This window comes from Podarcis cretensis (assembly GCF_951804945.1).
Source record: "Podarcis cretensis genome assembly, chromosome: 13".
NCBI classification, from domain to species: Eukaryota; Metazoa; Chordata; class Lepidosauria; order Squamata; family Lacertidae; genus Podarcis; species Podarcis cretensis.
The window spans coordinates 44,300,535-44,319,872 of record NC_137182.1 but is presented as its reverse complement, the minus strand read 5'-3'; the positions used below and the strand labels follow the sequence as shown (position 1 = coordinate 44,319,872).

Sequence of the window (19,338 nt, the reverse complement as noted above, 5' to 3'; positions counted from 1 at the left end):
CAAAAAACGAAAGTGTTGGAAAAAAATTTAACAATGGAAGAAAGAGAGAGTTTCCAGAATGAAACAGGTTTGGAAATTACAAAAAGGGTAAAATACCTGGGGGTAAACTTAACATCCAAGAATGTGAATTTATTTAAGGATAATTATGAAAAATGTTGGTCAGAAGTTAAAAAGGATTTGGAAATATGGTCAAGGCTGAAACTTTCCTTGTTAGGCCGAATTGCTACCATTAAGATGAATGTATTGCCTAGAATGCTGTTTTTATTCCAGACGCTGCAGATTGTGGACAAGATGGATTGTTTCAAGAAGTGGCAGAAAGATATATCAAAATTTGTCTGGCAGGGCAAAAAGCCCAGAATTAAATTTAAGATTTTAACTGATGTAAAGGATAGAGGGGGGTTTGCCCTGCCGGACTTAAGACTCTACTATGAATCAGCAGCTTTCTGCTGGTTGAAACACTGGCTACTTCTTGAGAATACTGACATTTTGGATCTGGAAGGGTATGACAACAGTTTTGGTTGGCATGCATATTTATGGTACGACAAGGTAAAGGTGTATAAAAGTTTTAAAAACCATATTGTAAGGAAAGCATTGTATAACGTTTGGATTAGATACAAAGATTTGTTGGAAAGTAAAACCCCTAGGTGGGTGTCACCAATGGAAGCTAGGGAAGTAAAAAAGCTTAATATGGATTCTAAATGGCCAAAATATCATGAGATTATAGAATACGATGGTGAAAGGGTGAAACTTCAGAGTTATGAGAAACTAAAACCTAAGGTTCGAGATTGGTTGCATTACCATCAGATAAATGAGACGTTTAAACAGGACAGGAAAATAGGATTTCAGAAAGAGAAGTCAAAATTAGAAACAGAATTGTTGGAACCCAATACTAAGAATTTATCAAGAATGTATAACTTGCTGTTAAAATGGAATACACAGGATGAAACGGTGAAATCAGCTATGATTAAATGGGCACAAGACATAGGTCATGATATTATGTTTGCTGACTGGGAACAGTTATGGACCACCGGTATTAAATTTACTGCATGTAATGCTTTAAAAGAAAATATTATGAAAATGATCTACCGGTGGTACATGACCCCAGTCAAGCTTGCAAAAATTTATCATTTGCCTAATAATAAGTGTTGGAAATGTAATGAGACTGAAGGCACTTTTTACCACCTTTGGTGGACCTGCCCAAAGGTTAAAGCTTTCTGGGAAATGATCTATAATGAAATTAAGAAGGTTCTTAAGTGGACTTTTCCTAAGAAACCAGAGGCTTTCCTCTTGGGCATGGTGGGCCAAGTGGTGTTAAGGAAGGATAGGACATTCTTTATGTATGCCACTACAGCAGCAAGAATTCTACTGGCAAAGTATTGGAAGACGCAAGAACTACCTACTCTGGAAGAATGGCAAACAAAGGTGATTGACTTTATGGGACTGGCTGAGATGACGGGCAGAATCCGGGACCAGGGGAAAGAGACAGTGGAAGAGGACTGGAAGAACTTCAAGATATATCTTAAAAATAATTGTAAAATTGAGGAATGTTAAGATGTCAGGGGGTAAGAAGTAAAGAATTGCAGCAGTAAACAAAAAAACTTAAGAAATATTTATGAAAAAGAACTAAGACAATGGACTTAAGGGTTGCTAAAGAATTTTAAACAAGGATGCAGGGATAGGGAGGTATGGGGAAGTCAAAGAAAAAAGATTATGAATTGATGATTATGAAGTAATACTGTGTTACATTGTTCTTCATTTTATGTGTGGAAAATTAATAAAAATCACTATAAAAAAAAAAAAAAACAGGAACTCAAAGCAATTCTTGTCAAAATATATGCAAGTTAATCTTTATCTGTCCTTAATTCTGAATGATCAAATTTGTCTTACAGCTTTCAACATAATAGGATCTGTGAAACTGTACAATTGTGGCCACAGAATATACGAGTACTTATGAATTATTGTTTTGTACTGCTAACAGTCATATTTCACCATCAACCTTTCCATACCCAAGAACGTATAAATGGAAGATGATGTGGTCCAGCAGCCTGTACTCTCACTGACCAACCAGATACATGTGGGAAACCTTCAAGCTGTAACCAAATGCAAATGCACTGTCCCCACCATTGTTTCCTGTGTCAGTGAGCTCCATAGTTTACCAATGTAATGTGAGATAACATATGCCCCATTGAATTGGGTTCCCCTCCCCCCAAATATTTTTTTCTGAATCATGTCTCGTTGGAGAAATTCAGAGTCCTAGATAAGAAATTATAAATGAATTCTGTCCTCTGGTCCTTGGAAAAGTCCTCACTGTGCAACACATTTGCAGATGGAGAGCCACAATTGAAAAGTTTTATTTCACCAACACATGTGATATATCAGAACACTCTATACTTAATACACATACATACCCCCTCCCCACAAGATTTTTTCTGAATCATGTCTCCTTGGAGAAATTCAGAGTCCTAGACAAGAAAATGTAAATGAATTCTGCCCTCTGGTCCTTGGAAAAGATGGCAGCAAAGGACCATGCAGACCTCACTGCGCAACACATTTGACAGATGGGGAGCCACAATTGAAAAGTTTTATTTCACCAACACATGTGATGTATCAGAACACTCTATACTTAATACACATACATATCATATATGTGACAAGTATATTGTTGGATATTCCACTGACTGTTGGCACCCTTCATCAAATGTTTGATGAGCAGATAAAATTGATTAGATCTAATCATGATGAATGGAGAATGCAAGTAAACCAGAGTAAGCCCCATTAAACCTTAAAACATTTATTTCTGTTTGGACATCTGTGGACTATGCTTGTTAAGTATTGTCTGTAAGATTATGCCCTCCTTGTAGAAGGTCCAGGGTATTCAAGTGGAGGCAGAAATGGAAGGAAGTAGGAATTATTATTATTATTATTATTATTATTATTATTATTATTATTTTATTATTTATAACCCACCCACCTGGCTTTCCCCGGCCACTTTGAGTGGCTTACAGCAAATATAAAAACACAGGCAAGCATATTATTTCTTTTGTTGTTATCTGCTTTTAATCCCCTAAAGTTTTGCTGGGAAGCCTATAGCCTATAATTCAAAAGCATTGCCCTTCTCCCAAGAAGCAGGCGTCTTTTAATTTCGTGGCTGCTGTCACCATCTGCAGTGATCATGGAGCCCAAGAAAGTAAAATCTCTCACTGCCTCCATTTCTTCCCCTTCTATTTGCCAGGAGGTGATGGGACCAGTAGCCATGATCTTCGTTTTTTTGATGTTGAGCTTCAGACCATATTTTGCACTCTCCTCTTTCACCCTCAATAAAAGGTTCTTTAATTCCTCCTCACTTTCTGCCATCAAGGTTGTGTCATCTGCATATCTGAGGTTGTTGATATTTCTTCCGGCAATCTTAATTCCGGCTAGGGATTCATCCAGCCCAGCCTTTCGCATGATGAATTCTGCATATAAGTTAAATAAGCAGGGAGACAAAATGCAGCCTTGTCGTACTCCTTTCCCAATTTTGAACCAGTCAGTTGTTCCATATCCAGTTCTAACTGTAGCTTCTTGTCCCACATAGAGATTTCTCAGGAGACAGATGAGGTGATCAGGCACTCCCATTTCTTTAAGAACTTGCCATAGTTTGAATTATGGTCTGGAGGAGACTCTTGAGAGTCCCATGGACTGCAAGAAGATCAAACCTCTCCATTCTGAAGGAAATCAGCCCTGAGTGCTCACTGGAAGGACAGATTGTGAAGCTGAGGCTCCAGTACTTTGGCCACCTCATGAGAAGAGAAGACTCCCTGGAGAAGACCCTGATGTTGGGAAAGATGGAGGGCACAAGGAGAAGGGGGCGACAGAGGACGAGATGGTTGGATAGTGTTTTCGAGGTTACCAGCATGAGTCTGACCAAGCTGCGGGGGGCAGTGGAGGACAGGAGTGCCTGGCGTTCTCTGGTCCATGGGGTCACGAAGAGTCGGACACGACTAAATGACTAAACAACAACAACAACTATAGCCTATAGACTACAACCCTCGTCATTGCTGACCATTTTCCATGGGGTTGGTTGCTTTTGCAATTCATCAACATCTGGAGTGCCACACATCCCCAACCCTTGTCCTAGTGGAAGTGAAGCAGAATACATATTTAAAAAATAAAATGCAGAAGTTTGCAGAAGAAGCCAGAGATATCAGCATCACTGAATGAAGGTGAACACTGACTTAAAATTCACCCAAAAGGCTAGAAAGTCAGGCTCAGCAACTTTAGGAATCATGACCACCCTCAACTGCACCTGGATGAATTGTGGGTCTGAGAGATTTCAGGAATAATTTTTCTCCCTAAGTTTCTAGCTCATGGAGGCTGAAAGAATCAAGAGAGACTTTTCACAAGGCTCTATAAAAGGAGTCATACAGGAGGGCATGGGGCACCAACTCAACCTCTCCAGAATCACAGGGGCATTGGCCCTTGAGGGTTTGAGCAAACATGCATTCCCAAGGCACAGGGGAAGGAGGCTGAGAGCCAGTTGACACAACTGTAATCCCACATAACAGCAATGAGCAGCCATTGCAGACATGCCATATGCTGGTGTGACTCCAGGTCCACTCAGCCAAATTCCAAGATGCTGACTACACCATGCTACATTTTGGAGTCTCCATTGGCTACAAGGTATTCTATTATGAGCTTCTAACGTCTAATTTCACCCATACACCATTGGTCTATTATCATCTAATGAAAGAGGAAATAAAATAACAGTTCTGAATATTTTCTTCAGCAATTTTCTTCTGCAATTCCACAGGGAATCTCGAGCATTGGATGAGCAACTACAATCCTGCTTGGTTATTAACAAGGCTACAATTAATATGCTGCTCCTCAAAAATCCCTAGTATTTACTCTGGCCAATGGCAACATAACACAAAGGATACTACAACTTAACCAGAATTATTTAAATACTGTCTGGGATCAGCAAGTCTAATTTGGGATACTCCCGTATTGTGTACTCTCAGGAAATTAATCTACCATTTAAATGAGACAATTTTTATCTTGGAAAAACCTATTCTAGTATTGCCAGAAAAAAACATAGTTTCTGCATAAAACAAATAGTTGCCTTTGTATTAAGGATGGTGTTTTTAGTGTTCTTGCTGCTGGAACTGATTTCTTACAATGTATGTGAGGCTCACATAGCAAAATGCAGGCTCCAAGGTCCACACCATCCACTTCACACGTATCATCAGCCAGGAGAGTTCCTCATTGGTGGCATAGTTTTCCATGGTGTCTTCATCGCCTCTCCAGCAACATTCACTGAGGAACCCCCACCAGTACTGCCTGAAGAGCTCGTGTAAGAACTAAGCCACTCATTTTATTACATCAAAAGAATGATCAAACCTAGAGTTGCAGCCTCAGAATAATGAGTGAGGCAGCAAATGTTTACCCTTTTACCTGGGGAATCCAGTTTAGATATGAATGGGACTTATGTTGGTGCAATAAAATGGAACAAATGTCTTGTGAATTAAGAGAATATAGGAGAAATTCCCATTTCTGGACAGAGAAATGAATACTGAAATGTATGCATGTTTGTGTGTTTGGGAGAGGCCTTTTGAGCAGCCCATTTTGCTAGACTTTACCTAAACTACTAGATTATTAGTTACAGATAGGTAGCCGTGTTGGTCTGCTATAGTCAAAACAGTGTATCTGAAGAAGTGTGCATGCACACGAAAGCTCATACCAAGAACTAACTTAGTTGGTCTTTAAGGTGCTACTGGAAGGATTTTTTTTATTTTGTTTTTACTAGAGTATTAGTAAGAATGTATTTTTAAAAACCTGTTCTGAAGCTGAATGTCCTTATGCTTTCATTTTCTGAACTTAGACTAAGCTTTGTTTCAGCACTGAAAGGTACTTATTATTAAGTATAGAATTCAGTGAATTCCAATGACCATCACTGACTCATGAAAATGAAGTCACTGCAGGGAGAGACCAGAGAGACCAGAGACTTTGTAAGTGTCAGAAAAAGACCTCCGACATGTAAGGGATGACATCCCATTACCCCACATTAGCAACCCCTACTCTAGATACTATTAAGCTTAAAATATTTTAAAACTTGGACAAAAGTAAGAACATGAATTACAATAGGGACAAATACACAAATCTAAGATGAGTAAAACTTGGCTTGCCAGTAGTTCATGTGGAAAGGTTCAAGGGATCTACATCAACAGAAGTATAGTGTCCTGATCAAAGAAAGTAATAGTACTGCTCTATTCTGCCTTGGTCACCTGAAGTCTGTGTCCAGTTCTGATTACCACAATTTAAGAAGGATATTGACAAGCTGGAACATGTGCAGAGGAGGGCAACAAAGATGGTCTGGAAACCCAGCCTTATGAGGAACGGATGAGGTGGTTTAGTATGTTTATCTAAGATGAGACTGAGGGGAGGAATGATAGCCATTTTCAGATATCTCAAGAGCTGTCACCAGGAAGATGGAACATGCTTGTTTTCTCTTGCTCCAAATCAGGGTTTTCAAGTAACAAGAAAGGAGATTTCAAATAAACATCAGAGAGAACCTTCTATTGATAAGAGCTATTCAGTAGTGGATCAGACTGAGAGTTAATCCCACTGAACTCAATATTATTAACTACTCTGTTGATATGTAAAAGAATACGTCTTTTGAAGTTCCTGCTGATACATTTGCAACTCTCATTCTAGGGTGGTGCCTAAGCTATACCAGCACATTGTGGCCTTGGCATTTGCAGTCAAGGAGATCAATGAAGACCCTCACATCTTAACCAATATCACTTTGGGCTTCCACTTATATGACAGCTATATCAGTGCACGGAGCACATATCTCGCCACACTGCTGCTTTTATCCATGGTGGAAAAAATTGTCCCAAACTATATATGTGATGTTGAAAATCATCTGACTGGGGTCATTGGGGGACTGGATTCTGAAATCTCCTTTTATGTGGCAACTATTTTGGATATCTATAAGATTCCGCAGGTAGGAAATTCATGATCAATACCTCTATTAGCTTGCATAGAGGAAGAGGCAGGTTCCTCAGCATCTGTTCCAGGTAAAGATGAAATTGCAAGGAGAACCATGTACACCACCTTGAGATTCTCGGAAAATAAAGATGGTACATAATTGTAATATATATTTTTTAAAAAAAATAATATTTATTAAGAATTTAGAAATTACAGAATAAGAAAAAGAAAAAATATAAACAAATCAATATAATACAATACAAAAACAAAAACACTACATAAAACATTGAATTAACTAAACAAAGCAAAAGCAATTAAAACACTTCCAATATTTTCAATCTTATCTTTCATACACTTGTTTCATTGACTTCCTCATGCCTCCCTTTTTGTATTCCACTTCAATTAACTATTTCAGCAATTCCTTTCCATCTTCCTCTATTTTCTGTCCTGTAATTAATCTTAACATGTTCTAATCTTATTTTTTTTCCCATTAACAATCTATCTGTACCTAATTCCTTATAACATTTCTGCCAAAGCCATATAACTTCATTCCACCATTTTTGTAAAGCTCATTAATTTTACAATATTTCTGTAAATAAGCTTTAATTTTTTTCCAATCTTCTTCCACCGACCATAATTGTAATATAAGCAAACAACAGACAGACAGACAGACAGACAAACCTGAATAAAGGGGGAGGTTGCAATACCTGTGGGGACACGGTTGGTGCTGTGGGTTAAAGCAAAGAGCTTAGGGCTTGCCGATCAGAAGGTTGTCGGTTCGAATCCCCTGATGGGGGAGCTCCCGTTGCTCTGTCCCAGCTCCTGCCAACCTAGCAGTTTGAAAGCACGTCACAGTGCAAGTAGATAAATAGGTACCGCAGCACCTGGAAGGTAAACAGCGTTTCTGTGCGCTGCTCTGGTTTGCCAGAAGCGGCTTAGTCATGCTGGCCACATAACCTGGAAGCTGTATGCCGGCTCCCTCGGCCAATAAAGCGAGATGAGGGCCGCAACCCCAGAGTTGGTCACGACTGGACCTAATGGTCATGGGTCCCTTTACCTTTACTGCAATACCTGAAAAAAATGTGTAACTCTCCCGTCTTACACACAAATTTAGATCACTTACAGTATATAACAAATGCCACTGATGGGAGAGTGGGCTTCTCTCTCACCAGCAGTTTTTGTTATGCATCATTTTCTGCTTAGTTAGGAGGGTATCTGAATTGAGCTGCTGAGTAAAGGGGGGAATTGCTTACTGGATAAAAGAAATAAGATTTCAGGCGCCAGTGGAAAAATTAGTGAGGAGGGCATGTCAAATAAGCTGCTGGGGAAGTGCGGAAAATGCTTACAGCTACAAAAACCTTACAGGTAGGAGCCAGTACAATAACTATTCCTCTTTAGCACACAGGACATAATTAAAGATATAGAGAAGTTATGGCAAACTGCAGATACCATCCAGTTCCGCAGGCGAACAGTAAAAGTATTTAGCAGCTGATTCACAAGTGAAATAAATGTTCATAAATAAAGTCTGAGAAGAATCATCACAGTTTTGCTGTGTGATGGGGCATGAAGAAAGACGAAGCTCCAGAGAAGAAATGTGCATCTAACCCAAGTTGCAATTCTGACAAAGCCAGAAATTGTCTAGGTAATCTGCTGTTGGGGGCATGGTATGTTCCCCCATCCAGTTTTATCCATTGTACAAGACCCTGCGAAATTTTGCAACGACATAAAAAAACTTTTGTGTGTTTTTAAGTGAAGTAGACACAATGCCCTGCTCCAGACATCAAGTGTTAACAAGATTTATAAAGATTTATAAAGATTTATAAAGATAGTAAAAAACAGACACAGTGCCCCTCTCCATTCAGCAAAGCACAGGTTTCCAAACCACAAATGGGAGATGATCCCAGTTTTCAGTCCATCTGCATGTATGTCTTTTGTATAAATGAGAGAGATGCACTAAACCCTGAAATGTTGACAAGGGGAATATTTGACTAACAGGGTTCACCACGTAATGTATATGAATACTGTGAAAGGAATCTACTTTGTCTCTTCTCTTCCTCCACTTACTTTTTAGCTCATTTATGGCTCTGCTCCGGTGATGAATGATAAAAGCCCAGGGCATATTTGACTAACAGGGTTCACCACATAATGTATATAGAATAGAATCATAGAATCATAGAGTTGGAAGAGACCACAAGGGCCATCGAGTCCAACCCCCTGCCAAGCAGGAAAAACCATCAGAGCACTCCTGACATATGGTTGTCAAGCCTCTGCTTAAAGACCTCCAAAGAAGGAGACTCCACCACACTCCTTGGCAGCAAATTCCACTGTCAAACAGCTCTTACTGTCAGGAAGTTCTTCCTAATGTTTAGGTGGAATCTTCTTTCTTGTAGTTTGGAACCATTGCTCCGTGTCCGCTTCTCTGGAGCAGCAGAAAACAACCTTTCTCCCTCCTCTATGTGACATCCTTTTATATATTTGAACATGGCTATCATATCACCCTTTAACCTCCTCTTCTCCAGGCTAAACATGCCCAGCTCCCTTAGCCGTTCCTCATAAGGCATCGTTTCCAGGCCTTTGACCATTTTGGTTGCCCTCCTCTGGACACGTTCCAGTTTGTCAGTGTCCTTCTTGAACTGTGGTGCCCAGAACTGGACACAGTACTCCAGGTGAGGTCTGACCAGAGCAGAATAAAGTGGCACTATTACTTCCCTTGATCTAGATGCAATACTCCTATTGATGCAGCCCAGAATTGCATTGGCTTTTTTAGCTGCCACGTCACACTGTTGGCTCATGTCAAGTTTGTGGTCAACCAAGACTCCTAGATCCTTTTCACATGTACTGCTCTCAAGCCAGGTGTGAATACTGAATATGAATACTGTGAAAGGAATCTACTTTGTCTCTTCTCTTCCTCCACTTACTTTTTAGCTCATCTATGGCTCTGCTCCGGTGATGAATGATAGAAGCCCAGGGCTTCCCTTCTACCAGATGGCAGCCTCAGAAGCCCTTCAGTATGAGGGAATTCTCTCTTTGCTTCTGCATTTCAGGTGGACGTGGATTGGAGTCATTGCAATGGACAATGACAATGGAGAAAGATTTCTGCAAACCATCTCTCCAATATTTACCAAGAGTGGTGTCTGCTTTGCATTCCTAGAAAGAATCCCCACTTTAAGTTTTATTTCTGAATTTAATGGCATGCTACAACAGGGGGCAAATATAAATCATAAAATTTTTAGCAGCACAGCTAATATAATAGTTTCCTATGGAGAATCGTATCACATGGTAATTTTGAGATGGCTTCCATACGTATCAGTACATGATGACATGACATACAAGATAAAAAGTAAAGTATGGATAATAACGGCCCTGGTTGAATTCACTTCATTAGTCATTCAAAGGAACTGGGATGCAGGAATATTCAATGGTGCTATATCCTTTGAAATTCACTTCAGAAACCCACCAGGATTTCATCAGTATGTTGTTCACAGAAACCCTTCTAGCACAGATGGGGACGGTTTTATCAGGGACTTCTGGCAACAGGCCTTTGAATGTGTATTCCCAGATATGACTGCAGACAAGGTGGAGGGGAATATTTGCACGGGAGAAGAGAAGCTGGAGAGCCTTCCCGGATCATTTTTTGAAATGAGCATGACAGGCCACAGTTACAGCATCCATAGTGCTGTCTATGCCATGGCCCATGCTTTACATGCGATGTTCTCATCCAGACTCAGGCACAGAGAAATGGCATACAGAGGGAGAGGGAAGAATCAGAATCAACAGTTTTGGCAGGTAATAGGCTAAACTTCCTCAACTGGAAGAGGCCTGTTATTCCCCCACAAGGTATGGGTTTCCAAAATGTTGTCAACTTGCTCTTTCATCTCTGACAAGGAAAATCACTTCCATGGGAGAAGTATGGAGACCACTGGGATGCCACTGTATTCACAGATAAGAGACAGTGCTAATGGTCAAGAGAGATGTTCAGCATTCTCTCTATTCCATATACACCAAATCCTCCCTCAGATCAGGTGATCACACACTGGTGTCTCCTGAGATGAACAGGGAAAGAGGAAAAGAGGTGTGGGGCGGGGGAGATAAAGAAAGGTTGTTAAAACGGGAAAGGGAGGGAGAGGGATGTGGGAGAGAGAAAATTGGTGGTCTCAGGAATGTGGATGCTGTTGGGTTGGAGCTTCCCCGAGATTTGGCTTTTAATACTAAAGACTATCAAAAAGACTGGCAGAGGGGACATGAAAGAGATTTAAGAGCCTCGGTTTTAAGATCTCCGGGTTGATGGCTTTTTGGAGATTGATGGACTTATGCTGGGGACTGAAACCGGGAAGGGGTTTGGGTGGAATGGAAATTGGGAAATCAATATGCATATAATATAATTTGTTTTTTTTTTTTTTTTTTAATGAGAGTTGGGAAATTCGTGGAATGGAATCTTTTCCGACCTTAGGGAAACGTATTAAGAATAAGTATAGATATAAAGCCTTGGATGAGAGTTAAGATTGGATAAAGTAAAAGCGGTTTTTAAAAAATGTGGTAAATTTAAGGATTCTGTTAGGAAAGAGAGAATGTGCAAGGATTTGCTGAATTAACAATTTGAATTAGAATACAAAAACGGGAGGTGTGAGGAGGTCAAGGAAATAAGTTAAAGAAAGAAAAATATGTAAAGGTTTGATTTGTTTTTCCCGTTATCTTTTTTTTTAAATGATTGTATTTTTTCTCTTGTTTTTTATTTTGTTTGTCTTTTTTTTACTTTTTTGTAACCTTTAAAATTCTGAATAAATATTACTTTAAAAAAGAGAGAGAGAGAGAAAATTGGTGGTCTCTCCATCCCTGGACCTGACTCCACTCACAGTTGACTGTATCACCACCCACCACTTGCTGTAGGTCCTGCCCACAGGATAAAGATACCTTAGCCATGTATTAGAATTGCAGCCTTTTACAAACGTGCTTTTTCTGTTTTCAATCTAACTCCATCACTTTCTGAGAAGTATCTCATTTAACAATACGGCTGGAGATGTGGTCTTCATCAACCAGCATGGTGAGGTGGTATCTAGCTTGAATATTGTCAATTGGATTATATTCAACAACCAAAGTTTGCAAAGAGTGAGAGTCGGGAGGATAGATCCACAGGCTTCGCCAGACCAATCATTCTTCCTTGATGAAGATGCCATAACATGGAACGGTTGGTTTAATCAGGTAGGGCCAAATTGTTATATAATTCCAAGGTGATTCAGTCTTGCATAAGCAATGAATATTCACCTGCATGTCTACTCATTGTCTTTTAAACTACATGTCACTGTGTAGAATATGACCAAAGCATCCAAGTACCACATTAAGAGCCAAAAGCTTACTGCTAGAAGTCACTCAAAGAATAAAGGCAAATATTTTATTTTATTTTATTTTATTTTATTTTATTTAGAAATATTCTATAAATATTTCTTAACAATTATAAAATACTGATATTTAACTGAAGAAAAGAGGATAGATAAGCCCCAAGATTTTGCCTTTCTTGCTAAATGTGGGGAACTGCTATGTAATCACAACAACTACACATCCCAGAACAATAGAGGGAGTATGACATCAATTCAAACATTACTACTACTAAAAAAATATAGCCATTCTAAATATTGCTGAAAGACTGACTCAGCTTAGTAACATAGAGAGTGGCCCAGGAACATGAAGATTTCCAAACTCATTGTTCTCTTGCTGATCCTTCTGCTCTTTCATTTACGGAATAGACTCGGCCTCTTTCTCTCTGTACTGAGAGATGTCTTCCAGGATCCAGCAAGAAAGTGAAGGAGGGACAGCCCCCTTGCTGCTACGATTGCATCCCATGTGCAGAGGGAAAGATTGCAAACCAGTATGGTAGGAGAAATAAATAGATTAAATAGATCCAGACTCTGTAGTTATCATTACTTTCACAGACAGAAAGTAAACATTTCACCAAATTCAAATGTATGACCTAATATATTTCTTTCCCCCCAGATATGAAAGACTGTAATAAATGCCCAGACAAAGACTATCCAAGCAAATACCAGGATGCATGTCTGCCCAAGGATATAAGCTTCTTGTCTTATGAAGAACCTTTGGGCATCAGTTTAGCCTGTTTCTCTCTTTCCCTTTCCTTGATCACAGCTCTGGTACTAGGTATATTTATGAAGCACCATGACACACCCATTGTCATTGCAAACAACCGAAACCTCACCTACGCTCTCATCATCTCTCTCCTGCTCTGCTTCCTTTGTGCTTTGCTCTTCATTGGCCGACCTGAGAAGGTGACGTGCCTCCTCCGACAAACAGCTTTCGGCATCATATTCTCAACCGCTGTTGCTTGTGTCCTGGCAAAAACCTTCACTGTGCTTTTGGCCTTCATGGCTACAAAACCAGATTCCAGGATGAGGAAATGGGTGGGGAAAGGACTAGGCCACTCCATTGCCTTTTCTTGCTCCATTGTTCAAGCAGGGATATGTACTGTGTGGCTGGCAACCTCTCCCCCATACCCAGATGCGGACATGCATTCAATGACAGAAGAAATTATACTAGAATGTAATGAGGGGTCTGTAACAATGTTTTACTGTGTCCTCATCTACATGAGCTGCCTGGCAACTGTGAGTTTTGTTATGGCTTTCCTTGCCAGGAAGTTGCCAGACAGTTTCAATGAAGCCAAGTTTATCACTTTCAGCATGTTGGTCTTCTGCAGTGTTTGGCTGTCCTTTATTCCTTCCTACCTGAGCACCAAGGGAAAATACATGGTAGCTGTGGAGATCTTCTCCATCTTAGCCTCCGGTGGTGGGTTGCTGTGTTGCATCTTTTCCCCCAAATGTTACATAATCATTCTGAGGCCTGAGCTGAACAATAGAGAACAGCTAGTAAGGAAGAAAAATTAAAGAAATGAGAAACCTGCCCTTTGCTGTCTTTTGTGCTTTTCTCTGTGTGTACAGTAGAATATTTGGAAATATAAGTTCAGCTGCTGCCTTTTATAATTTTTTCTAGAATCCAAATTCCCATAGTTGAAAATTCATTTGTAAAATTGACTTATCTGCTTTGAAGAAAAGAATCTTATGTTTACACATTCATTATTCTCTTGTAGCATGTGCTGACAAGAAGACTCAGAACAATTCCTCTCAAAATATATGCAAGGAAATCTTTTTCTGTCCCTAATTCTGAATGATCAAAGTTGTTTTACAGCTTTCAACATAATAGGATCTGTGAAACTGTACAATTGTGGCCATGGAATATACGAGTACTCATTTATGAATTATTGTTTTGTACTGCTAACAGTCATATTTCACCATCAACCTATCCATAACCAAGATCATAGAAATGGAAGATGATCCTCTTAAATCAGGCCAATGTCCCATCTAGTCTAGCAGCTTGAACTCTCACTGACCAACCAGATGCCTGTGGGAAACTGTCAAGCCGCAAATGCACTGTCCCCACCATTGTTTCCTATGTCATTGAGTTCCATAGTTTCTCAATGTACTGTGAGATAACATACTCGCCATTGAATTGGGTTCCCCTCCCCACAAGATTTTTTTCTGAATCATGTCTCCTTGGAGAAATTCAGAGTCCTAGACAAGAAAATGTAAATGAATTCTGCCCTCTGGTCCTTGGAAAAGATGGCAGCAAAGGACCTTGCAGACCTCACTGCGCAACACATTTGACAGATGGGGAGCAACAATTGAAAAGTTTTATTTCACCAACACATGTTATGTATCAGAACACTCTATACTTAATACATATACGTATCATATATGTGACAAGTATATTGTTGGAGATTCCACTGACTGTTGGCACCCTTCATCAAATAATAATAATAATAATAATAATAATAATAATAATAATAATAATAATTTTATTATTTATAACCCACCCACCTGGCTGAGTTTCCCCGGCCACTTTGAGTGGCTTACAGCAGATATAAAAACACAGGCAGACATATTTCTTTTGTTGTTATCTGCTTTTAATCCTTTAAAGTTTGGCTGGGAAGCCTATAGCCCTCCAGATATTGCTAGACTACAGCCCTCGTCATTGCTGATCATTTTCCATACTGGCTGGGGTTGGTTGGTTTTGGAATCCATCAACATCTGGAGTGCCACACATCCCCAACCCTTGCCCTACTGGAAGTGAAGCAGAATACATATTTAAAAAAATAAAAAGGAGTCATACAGGAGGACCTGGGGAACCATCTCAACCTCTCCAGAATCACAGGGGCATTGGCCCTTGAGGGTTTGAGCAAACATGCATACCCAAGGAACCGGGGAAGGATGCTGAGAGCCAGGGGACACAACTGTAATCCCACAGAAGAGCAATGAGCAGCCATTGCAGACATGCCATATGGCTTGTGTGAATCCAGATCCACTCAGCCAAATTACAAGATGCTGACTACACGATTCTTCATTTTGGAGTCTTCATTGGCTACAAGGTCTTCTATTATGAGCTTCTAAGTTCTAATTTCACCCATACACCACTGGTATATTATTATCTAGTGAAAGGGAAATTAAAATAACAGTTCTGAATATTTTCTTCAGCAATTTTCTTCTGCAATTCCATTCTGCAATTCCACAGGGAATCTCGAGCATTGAATGAACAACTACACTCCTGCTTGGTTATTAACAGTGCTATAATTAATATGCTGCTCCTCAAAAATCCCTGTGTATTTTCTCTGGCCCCTGGCAACATAACACAAAGGATACTACAACTTAACCAGAATTATTTAAATACTGTCTGGGATCAGCAAGTCTAATTTGGGATACTCCCGTATTGTGTCCTCTGGGAAAATTAATCTACTATTTAAATGAGACTATTTTTATCTTGGAGAAACCTATTCTAGTATTGCCAGAAAAAAACATAGTTTCTGCATAAAAAAAGAGTTGCCCTTGTATTAAGGATGTTGGTTGTAGTGATCTTGCTGCTGGAACTGATTTCTTACAATGTATGTGAGGCTCACATAGCAAAATGCAGGCTCCATGGACGAAAACATCCACTTCACACATATCATCAGCCAGGAGAGTTCCTCATTGGTGGCATTGTTTTCCATGGTGCCTTCTTCTCCTCTCCAGCAACATTCACTGAGGAACCCCCACCAGCACTGCCTGAAGAGCTCATGTAAGAACTAAGCCACTCATTTTATTACATCAAAAGAATGATCAAACCTAGAGTTGCAGCCTCAGAATAATGAGTGAGGCAGCAAACATTTACCCTTTTACCTGGAGGAATCCACTTTAGATGTGAATGGGACTTATGCTGGTGCAATAAAATGGAACAAATGTCTTGTGAATTAAGAGAATATAGGAGAGATTCCCATTTCTGGATAGAGAAATGAATACTGAAATGTATGCATGTTTGTGTGTCTGGGAGAGGCCTTTTGAGCAGCCCATTTTGCAAGACTTTACCTAAACTACTAGAGTATTAGTAAGAATGTATTTTTAAAAACCTGTTCTGAAGCTGAATGTCCTTATGCTTTCATTTTCTGAACTTAGACTAAGCTTTGTTTCAGCACTGAAAGGTACTTATTATTAAGTATAGAATTCAGTGAATTCCAACGACCATCACTGACTCACGAAAATGAAGTCACTGCAGGGAGAGACCAGAGAAAAGACCTCCGACATGTAAGGGACGACATCCCATTACCCCACATTAGCAACCCCTACTCTAGACACTATTAAGCTTAAAATATTTTAAAACTTGGACAAAAGTAAGAACATGAATTACAATAGGGACAAATACACAAATCTAAGATGAGTAATAGTACATGATGCCAATAGTACATGTGGAAAGGTTCAAGGGATCTGCATCAACAGAAGTATAGTGTCCTGATCAAAGGAAGTAATAGTACTGCTCTATTCTGCCTTGGTCACCTGAAGTCTGTGTCCAGTTCTGATCAACACAATTTAAGAAGGATATTGACAAGCTGGAACATGTGCAAAGGAGGGCAACAAAGATGGTCTGGAAACCAAGCCTTATGAGGAATGGATGAGGGGTTTGGTATGTTTATCTATGATGAGACTGAGGAGAGGAATGATAGCCATTTTCAAATATCTCAAGAGCTGTCACCAGGAAGATGGAACATGCTTGTTTTCTCTTGCTCCAAATCAGGGTTTTCAAGTTACAAGAAAGGAGATTTCAAATAAACATCAGAGAGAACCTTCTATTGATAAGAGCTATTCAATAGTGGATCAGACTGAGAGTTAATCCCACTGAACTCAATTTGATTAACTACTCATAGAATCATAGAATCATAGAATCATAGAGTTGGAAGAGACCACAAGGGCCATCGAGTCCAACCCCCTGCCAAGCAGGAAACACCATCAGAGCACTCCTGACATATGGTTGTCAAGCCTCTGCTTAAAGACCTCCAAAGAAGGAGACTCCACCACACTCCTTGGCAGCAAATTCCACTGTAGAACAGCCCAGAATTGCATTAGCTTTTTTAGCCGCCGCATCACACTGTTGGCTCATGTCAAGTTTGTGGTCAACCAAGACTCCTAGATCCTTTTCACATGTACTGCTCTCAAGCCAGGTGTCACCCATCTTCTATTTGTGCCTCTCATTTTTTTTGCCCAAGTGCAATACTTTACATTTCTCCCTGTTAAAATTCATCTTGTTTGTTTTGGCCCAGTTCTCTAATCTGTCAAGGTCGTTTTGAAGTGTGATCCTGTCCTCTGGGGTGTTAGCCACCTCTCCCAGTTTGGTGTCATCTGCAAATTTGATCAGGATGCCCTTGAGTCTATCATCCAAGTCGTTGATAAAGATGTTGAATAAGACCCGGCCCAAGACAGAACCCTGTGGCACCCCACTAGTCACTCTTCTCCAGGATGAAGAGGAACCATTGATGAGCACCCTTTGGGTTCGGTCAGTCAGCCCGTTACAAATCCACTGAGTGGTAGCATAGTCAAGACCGCATTTTACCAGCTTCTTTACAAGAATATCATGGGGCACCTTGTCAAATGCCTTGCTGAAATCAAGGTAGGCTACATCCACTGCGTTCCCTTCATCTACCAGGCTTGTAATTCTGTCAAAAAACGAGATCAGGTTAGTCTGACATGACTTATTTTTCAGAAATCCATGCTGACTATTGGTGATCACAGTATTCATTTCTAGGTGCTCACAGACTGTTTGCTTAATGATCTGCTCCAGAATCTTCCCTGGTATTGATGTCAGACTGACTGGGCGGTAATTATTTGGGTCCTCTCTTTTCCCCTTTTTGAAAATAGGGACAACATTTGCCCTCCTCCAGTCTGCCGGGACTTCGCCTGTTCTCCAGGAATTCTCAAAGATGACTGCCAGTGGTTCAGAGATCACATCTGCCAGTTCTTTTAATACTCTTGGATGCAGTTCATCTGGCCCTGGAGACTTGAATCCATCTAAACTAGCCAAGTATTCTTGTACTATCTCCTTAGTTATTCTGGGCTGTGTTTCCTCTGCTGAATCATTTGCTCCAAATTCTTCAGGTCGGGCATTGTTTTCTTTATCAGAGAAGACTGAGGCAAAGAAGGCATTGAGGAGTTCAGCCCTTTCTGTGTCCCCTGTTTGCATTTCACCATCTTCTCCTCTGAGTGACCCCACTGTTTCTTTCTTCTTCCTTTTGCTACGGACATACCCATAAAAGCCTTTTTTGTTGCTTTTAACCTCTCTAGCAAGCCTGAGTTCATTCTGTGCTTTAGCTTTTCTGACTTTGTGTCTACACGTGCCGGCTATTTGTTTGAATTCCTCTTTGGTGGTTTCCCCCCTTTTCCATTTTTTGTACACATCCTTTTTTAATCTTAACTCAGTTAAAAGTTCTTTAGATAGCCACCCTGGCTTCTTTAGGCACCTTCCATGTTTCCGACTCATTGGTATTGCCTGAAGTTGTGCTTTTACTATCTCCCTCTTAACAAACTCCCAGCCATCATGAACTCCCTTTCCTTTTAGTATTACTGTCCATGGGATCTCACCCAGCACTTCCCTAAGTTTTATGAAGTCGGCTTTCTTAAAGTCAAGAAATTGAGTCCTAGTATGCTTGGCTGCTCCTTTCCGCTGTATAGTAAACTTAAGAAGAGCATGATCACTCGCGCCTAATGATCTTTCGACTTCTACCCCACTAACCAGGTCATCAACATTGGTTAGGACCAGATCTAAAATGGCTGTTCCTCTTGTTGCTTCTCCCACTTTCTGGACAACGAAGTTGTCTGCAAGGCCAGTGAGGAATCTGTTTGACCTTATGCTCTTGGCTGAGTTTGACATCCAACAAATATCCAGGTAATTGAAGTCCCCCATTACTACTATCTCCCTTCCTTTTGCATGCTTGGCCATCTGTTCCAGGAAGGCATCATCTATGTCCTCCGTTTGGCTTGGGGATCTATAGTAAACTCCCACAATGAGGTCCCT

General features: G+C 40.2%; 1 protein-coding gene and 1 pseudogene across 3 annotated transcripts in view; both read left to right on the top strand.

The window, feature by feature from the left end:
* LOC307202047 (vomeronasal type-2 receptor 26-like) overlaps nt 1-19,338 on the top strand; it is a 39,806-nt pseudogene that overhangs the window by 4,547 nt on the left and 15,921 nt on the right. The window lies entirely within an intron of this gene.
* LOC307201991 (vomeronasal type-2 receptor 26-like) overlaps nt 9,898-19,338 on the top strand; it is a 139,822-nt gene continuing 130,381 nt past the window's right edge. Inside the window, exons 1-4 of one of the 2 annotated variants that reach the window (XM_079951595.1) lie at nt 9,898-10,752; nt 11,938-12,165; nt 12,708-12,834; nt 12,955-13,957. In XM_079951595.1, coding sequence (XP_079807721.1) covers nt 9,916-10,752; nt 11,938-12,165; nt 12,708-12,834; nt 12,955-13,856 — 2,094 coding nt within the window. In that variant the 5' untranslated portion in view covers nt 9,898-9,915 and the 3' untranslated portion in view covers nt 13,857-13,957. Of the gene's footprint in view, nt 10,753-11,937; nt 12,166-12,707; nt 12,835-12,954; nt 13,958-19,338 lie in introns of those variants that run through there. The other variant, XR_013832794.1, reaches the window with a different exon arrangement.